Here is a 7,965-nt window from a genome sequence, read left to right on the forward strand (position 1 = left end):
AGGGAGAGACACTCCTCTTATTCTTGTCTCCCTCTCCTGTCTATCTGGTCTCTTTGTTTTCTGGGACTTCTGCACTTTGTCCAGGGACCATTGTGGGTACCCACATACTGTGAGGGCTTTCCATACAAGTTGTTGTTCTTTAGCCCTTCCCTCTGCAGTTGTGGGCACCTGTAGGGCTCTGTGTTGAAGAGTCCTGATTACCCCAAGCTTGTCTTCAAGGGGGTGGTTTGAGCCAAAGAGCAGATATTGGTCAGTGTGAGTGGGTTTTCTGTAAACCCCTGTCTGGAGCTGGCTGTTCTCAGTCCAGTCTCAGTCCAAGAAGGCTAAATGGTGTTTCTGGCATCCTCACGTGTGAACTTGATATTGGAATCCACCGAGTTGATGTGTTTTGTAAAGTCCTCGACCTCCTGTTGATTGATTTTAACCCATGTGTCATCGACATATCTGAACCAGTGACTGGGAGAGATGCCCGTGAAAGACGTCAAGGCTGTCTTCTCCACTCGCTCCATGTACAGATTGGCCACAATGGGGGACACCGGAGACCCCATCGCACAACCATGGATCTGCCTGTAGTAATTCCCCCTAAACAGGAAATACGTGGTGTTAAGACAGATCTCCAAGAGTTGGCAGATGTGGTCTTGTGTGAGTTTGGTCCTTTCAAGTAGAGACACACTGTCCAGCAGTCTCTGCCTCACAGCTGAGATGGCCTCAGTGGTGGGGATGCAGGTGAACAACGATGTCACATCACATGACACCATAGTTTCATCTGCCTCCAGCTGCAGGTCCTTGATCTTGTTCACAAAATCTTGTGTGTTCTCCACATGGTGGTCTGAGTTACCCACTAGAAGAGCCAAAATCCACTTGAGGTGCTTGGCCAAATTGTATGTGATGGAATCTGTGATACATACAATAGGCCTGAGTGGCACATCCTGTTTGTGGATTTTGGGCAGTCCATAGATGCATGGAGTGGCGTCCCCCGGGTACAGTCTGTAGTATGTCTGCCTGTCGATGAGTCCCTTTTTCTCCAGGTTTTGGAGGTAGCTAATGACTTTCTTCTTATAGCCACTCGTGGGGTCTCTCTTCAGATGTTCGTATGTACTGGAGTCACTGAGCAAGTTGTTCAGGACCACCGTGCATCTGCCTTTATCTGCTGGTGGGATAAGGATGCTTTGGTCCTTCTGCAGTGTCCTTCTTCTGTGACCCTTAATTGGAGTAAGCGGGTACAGATATTGGAAAAATGGATGGATGAATGGTCCCAAGATATTCCATATTGTATGTGGTCAGTTTCATTTAATTTATTAATATACATCAATTCCTGCATTTAAGGCTTGTAACACATTCCAAAAAAGTTGGGATGCTATTTGTAGTGTTGCCATTCCTTCTCCCAACACTTAAAAGACAGATTGGCACTGGAGATGAAGATCCAAGAGATGAAGTGTTTCAGGCATTATTTTCTACCATTCTTCCTCCAAGGACATCCTAAGGTGAGGAAATTCTCCACACATTCTCTACTGTGGACAAGTCAAGACTGCAGGCAGCTCAGTCCAGTGTCTGTACCCCATTCTTCTACAGCTATGCCTTTGGAATGTGTGCAATATGTGGTTTTTAACTGTCTTGTTGAAAAATACATGGATGTCCCTGGAAAAGATCAAAGCAAAATATGTTGCTTTAAAATTTCAGTGTGCTTTTCTGCATAATGTTGCTGTCACAGAAGTGTAAATTACCCCTCCCAAGGACACAGCCACAACCCCATTCATCACAGACTTTTTGGATTTTGGACTTATTGCTGATAACAGTCTGGGTGGCCCTTTTTTGTCATTGGTCCCGAGTACCCATAGTCCATTTCTTCTTCTTCTTCAAAAAAAAAAAACATTTGGAATACTGATTCTTCCCTCTAGAGTGCACATGTCCACAGTGTGATGGTGCACAGTAAAGTATTACATGGCATTTGTGAATGTAACTCAAAATTGTAGTGCTTAATAAAGTTTCCCACTTGCTTATATGGTTATATCAGCTATTGATGCATGGTGGTTTTTGATGCAATGTTGTCTGACTGATAGATCATGTGTGTTTAGCCTAGGCTTGCACTTTTGCCCCTTATGCACTGAAATCCCTTGGATTCCTTGAATCATTTAATGATTTTTTTATGGATGGTAGAGAGAGAAATGTGTCCAACCTTTCTTTGAGGAATATTGTGTTTAGACATTTCAATAATTTGCTCATGCATTTGTTGAGAAACTGGAGATCCTCTACTCATCTTTGCTCCTCAGTGACTCAGCCTTTCGAGGATACCATTTTTGTACCAAATCATGATTGCAATCATCTGTTTAAAATAACATCATTTATATATTTATGAGGTATCTTATAAAACTAATTGGCAGTTTTATAAAAAAAAATATATATATATATGGATTTGAATGACATGCGATTACACCAATCATGCTTGAACCCTCGTGCACATGTGTGACTTTTTTCACGCGTGTCGGTGACGTCATTTCCCTGTGGGCAGGCTTTGAGTGAGCACTGGTCCAGCCCTCTTGGCTGAATTCCTTTGTCTCAGACGCTGCTCGAGACGGCGCGCGTTGCTTTATCAAAATTTTTTCAGGACCTGTGAGGGATATCCGAGTGGACACTATTCGAGAAATTCAGCTGGTTTTCTGTGAAAATTTTAACGGCTGATGAGAGATTATAGGGTGTTTCTGTCGCTTTAAGGACTTCCCATGGAGCGGGACGTCGCGCAGTGCTCCCAGGCGACATCGTCTGGCTGTTTCGAGCTGAAATCATCCTAATTTAAGGCTCTGTTGATCCAGGACATCGTCATAGAACAGAGAAGATTCAGAAGAGGCTGGCATGAGGAGTTTATGCGGACATTCCACTGTTAAAGGAAATAACGTGCGTGCAAATTCGCCGAGTCGTTTCCGTGACGACGCCGCAAATCTGTGTGCGCTGCGACAGGAAAAACACCTCCGTGTTGAAAACCATTTGTAAAATTCAGGCGGCTTTTGATGGCTTTCAACAAGTGAGTAACTGAGAAATTAACAGTTGAGCATGTTCCAACTTGCCCGTTAAGTTTTCCAACAGAGGTGTTTTTCCTGTCGTGACCCCCCGCGGTCGGGTCCGGCACGACATGCGACTCTGCCCACACGTTCTTTCATTACAAAATGACCTTTAACAGTGGAATGTCCGCATAAACTCCTCATGCCGACTTCTTCTGAAAGTTCTCTGTTCTCTGACAACTTACTGGGTGAACAGAGCCTGAAATGTGGAAGTTTTCAACTTGAAACAGCGAGATGCTGCCTCAAAGTGCAGATTGCCATCAGGTGCCATGGGCCGTACTTAAAGCGACACTACCAGACCAAAATCTCTCATCAGCCGTTAAAATTTTCAACGAAAACCAGCTGAATTTATCGAATGGTGTCCACTCAGTTGTGCCTTACAGTTTTTGAAAAAAAATTTATCAAACAAAGCAGCAGTCTCTGAGCCATTCCTAAACAATGAAAAAACGACGAGAGGGTGGGCGACTCCTCACTCAAAGACTGCCCACAGGCGAATGACGTAACTGACAGGCGTGAAAAAACTCTCGCATGCCCACGAGGGTTCAAGCATGTCTGATGTAATCACATGTGATTCAAATCCATATGGTTTTTGAAAAAAATAATAAGGTCGGATACTTTTCTAATAGACCTCGTATCTCATTACTAGCCGTAAATTGCCCCAGTCTCAACTTTTTGCAGACCTGAAATTCAGAGATGTACAACTATGTACAGTATATTAACAAATGAAATGACATTGACCACACAAAACATGAAATACCTTGGGTTCATACTCTCTGAATGCCAGAATCAGTGAGATTTCTTTTCTTTTTCATTTTCCTGATTGTCCCAACCTTTTCCGATTTCAAGTTGCATAAGAAACAATCTTTTTTCCAGTGTCTCTATAAGGTGGTACATAAGGACAAATAAGGTGCTCCTAGCTCATGTCGTATATTGCTGCTCTGGAACGTTCTAATACTTGAAATAGATAAATACTTATACAGCCATCGCAAGCATTGTACCCTATAGATGGTTTGATTCCTTATCCGATTTGTATTCTGAAACACAACTGAGACATTTACTTTTAAACAGGTTGGCTGTGGTATAAGTAAGTAATTATAGCTGCTGCTTCATCTGTGGCTTGACCAAACTTCATATATCCCCATGCAGGAGTGACCACTGTCCTGACCATGACCACACTCAGTATCAGTGCCAGGAACTCTCTCCCTAAAGTGGCCTATGCCACAGCTATGGATTGGTTCATTGCCGTCTGCTACGCTTTCGTGTTCTCAGCCCTCATCGAGTTTGCCACAGTCAACTACTTCACCAAGAGGGGCTATGCCTGGGATGGAAAAAGTGTGGTGCCAGAGAAGGTATTTGTTTTTGTATCTTTCTTTTCCTCTCTCTTTGTTGTCTGACTGCCTTGTACACTTGATGGGTGACTGTATTCCATTCAGTTTATTCTCTCCATGGCTGATACAAAGCCCCTAATCCCTGTTTTGTTTCATCCAGGCTAGATTACTGCAATGCCTCATTTGTTGGCCATATGTTTGCAGTAAAACACTGCAAATTTTCATTTTTTAAAGCAGCAATTTTAACTAAAGCAAGTCTGCATTGCATTCTTTTATTGGCTCCATGTCCATGTTGGATCAAACTTGAATGTTGTTAACAACATTCAGTTTAAAATACTAAAAGGATGTGGCTGATTATTGGCAGTTCCAATAAAGCCTGGTTTAAAATGTTATGCTATGCAGTCCCACAATGCAGATCTCCTTTATACATCTGAAACAAAAATAAATCAGACTATAAGGAATTTTCTTTTGAATTATTTGCCTGCAGACAAAATAAGTCATTTTGTTTTTGGTGTCAGTTAGCTTTGTTCTTTTCCCAATAGATATTAAAACCCTTTAAATCAAATTTGCTATATTGATCTTTATTGAAACAAATGACAAAACCAAGATTTGACAGTATAGTAATTGTTTGATTTCAGTTTACACAAGTAAATTCATGACTTATCAATATTTCCTCTGTTACTATATTTGCAGCTCTCATTTATGACCAGTATAGCCTTTCTACATCTGCAATTATACGTGACTGTTGAATTTAAAAATAGTATTCATATGGCCTGCCTTTTCAAAGAGTCTTTCAATTTAATCCAGGACATTTAGCACTTAACATCTGAGGGAAGTGAACCTGGCAGCGAATATTCAATTGCTGTCTCAACCTCATCTCACAAATATAATGAAACTGTTGAAACACGGCAGAACATTAATAGTTTAGTGCTCCTCTTCTGCACCACTGACCTCCATGCTGCAGTTTGCAGCATCTCCAATCGCTTAAGTGGTCTGCAGTTGTTTGTAAAAAATCAAAAGACTCGGAATAAAGCCCTTACTTCTTTGCAATGGAAGGAATGAGCTGAGGTGGTTCAGGCATCTAGTGAAGATGTGCCCTAGCTGTCTCCCATGGGAGGATTTCCAAGCACATCCAACTGGAAAGAGGCCTCGGGATACTGGATTATATCTCCTAGCTGATTTGGGAACAACTCAGGATTTGCAAAGAGGAGTTAGAAGGCCTGGGTGAGGATGATGAAGTGTGGGGTGAACTGCTTAGTTTGCTGCACCGTGACCCAGACCCAAATAAGCATCAGGAATTGAATGAATGAATGAAATGTGGTACAAACTCACTAAGGGGAAGAATGATACCCCCCTTAAGTGACTTGTTTCAGAAACTGTTGTGCAGCCTGAAAAACCACATGATCACATGACAACAAGAATATTAAAACACTTTCCCCAACACACACACACACAGACACACACACTATAATAATTATGAATCTGATCTGTTGGTATCTGCGCTATTTCAGGCTGTAAGTTGAACATTGCCAGTTATGTTTGTTAGTAACTCTTAATACTTATTTCCCTCTCAAAAAAAAAAAAAAAAAAAACCACAAAACAAAAAACAAAAAACAGCAAAAGAAGAAGAAGGAGTCACTCCTGAAGAAGAACAACACGACAGCTTACCCAGCTGCCACAGCTACAGCCTTCGCCCCCAATATTGCCAGGGACCCTGGATTGGCCACAATTGCCAAAAGTGCACCACCACCCCCAACTGAGCCCAAGGAGGAGCCAAAGCCCAAACCTCCAGAGGCCAAGAAGACCTTTAACAGTGTGAGCAAGATTGACAGGATTGCCAGAATAGCTTTCCCTTTGCTCTTTGGAACCTTTAACTTGGTCTATTGGGCGACCTACTTGAATAAGAAGCCCAAATTACAGGGGGTCAATCCACACTAATCCATGTTTCATTTCTTTTAATTGATACCTGTAATTACTTCTTTTTTCTTTCTTATTCCTCTTTAAAAAAAAAAAAGAAAGTGTTTCATTTCAGACAAACATGGTGTTCATGCCTGTTTGAACTCTCGGTTGTTGCATCGCTTCTATGTTTCAACTGAATTTTGAAAAGTTTGAAAAACGAAACAAAATAGAGAAAATGTATGATAATAATGCAGAATACTGAAGTGGTTTTGATTGGGATGGTTATGATGATCCTATAAAAATGCTACTATAATTATATTGCTGACAGAATGCTATTCTATGTCTACACATCACCCAAAATTATCCAGGGGCTTGGTTTTTGTGTTTATTTACTTATTTATGTATGTATTTATTTATTTATTATTTACTAATTAAATCACAGACATGATGAAAGATGCCTGTATACTGTATGCATGGGCAGGACAGTCTATTGACTTATTTATTTATGTTTTTTATTTGATTGACTGAAGGCTTTGTTCAGTTGATGTGACCTGAAAAAGTGGAGTCTGTCAAAATATCTTCCATTGTCTGTAGATGTTCTGTGAGGTTAATTACATCATTTTAAAAACTCTGTTAGGGTTTCTGCAATAGCAATAAAATGTCTCAGTGGACACATCATGTACTTAAGGAATGAAAAAAATTCATTACCTTCAAAACAATTATAATTTCCCTAGCTTTGTAAATATTAAGTGATAGAGATGTCAATATATTATGTTTAAGCTTTGCGGAGTGTTACAAAAAGGTTTTATTATCAAAAACATTGAAATCTTTTATTTATTTTTATGTGTTTTTACTTTAAAAATAATGGTCTGAATCACACTTGAGTTAGTTGCTTGGAAAGTAAACGATCCATGCAAAGCTGTTTTTGTTCAATTAACAGCTCCAGCAAAAGCGATTATAAATGGGATCGGCTAGAACTGAGTGAGAATGTAAAAATTATTGTAAATCCTGGAGTGCATTTTACACTGGGAAATGAAGCACTTGTCCTGAGCTTTCTTTGACTTTTTATTCATTTATTTGGTTTTTGGTTTTTATGGAAGAGACACCAGACCTTCAGTTGTGAGTCCTCGTTTGTCAAAATCCCACAAGGTACACTTAGCATCATGTAAGTATGGGCGGGGCACACTAAAAAGGAAAAGTGCCTTTTCCATTCTCAGAGCTATAGCTGGAACAGCGACCACTTTGTTGATCAATGGCGCATCTGTATCTTCCATGCCACTGTGTCCCCTGTTTGCCATAGTCCTATCTCCATTCAGTTGAAAATTGAGATACAACACTCAGAAAGTACCAGCTGCACTGCCTTCAGTATCGCGTGCCCATTTGGACTCATTTGTTGCTGGTTGTTGGTAAGCAACAGCAAGAGACGAGGAGAGAGACAGAGCGAGAGGGTGGACGTTGAGTTGAAGTGACACTGTAGTCTTATGATAGCCGGCACTGTGTTTTTGCACAGAGGACATGTCTTATAGTTCTATGACTGCGATGAAGATGAATATATTTTTGTAGCATAATGTCAGTCCCACTTCAAAGACAAAAAAGATAAATGTCACAAGAATGCTTTTGAGTTTGCGCGCTCTTTCTTCTTTAACCAAACACTTTAAGCCCCATTTCCACATACACAATGC

The 7,965-nt window shown here is 40.8% G+C and overlaps 1 protein-coding gene across 2 annotated transcripts in view; it reads left to right on the forward strand.

Moving 5' to 3' along the window:
- The window catches only part of gabra1 (gamma-aminobutyric acid type A receptor subunit alpha1), a 96,063-nt gene extending 88,410 nt beyond the window's left edge, over positions 1-7,653 (forward strand). For both annotated transcript variants that reach the window (XM_034178009.1, XM_034178010.1), the window contains exons 9-10: positions 4,203-4,405; positions 6,002-7,653. In XM_034178009.1, coding sequence (XP_034033900.1) covers positions 4,203-4,405; positions 6,002-6,322 — 524 coding nt within the window. In that variant the 3' untranslated portion in view covers positions 6,323-7,653. The remainder of the gene's footprint in view (positions 1-4,202; positions 4,406-6,001) is intronic.
- Positions 7,654-7,965: the final 312 nt, after the last annotated feature.

This window comes from Thalassophryne amazonica, chromosome 9 (genome assembly GCF_902500255.1).
Source record: "Thalassophryne amazonica chromosome 9, fThaAma1.1, whole genome shotgun sequence".
In the NCBI taxonomy this organism is placed as follows: Eukaryota; Metazoa; Chordata; class Actinopteri; order Batrachoidiformes; family Batrachoididae; genus Thalassophryne; species Thalassophryne amazonica.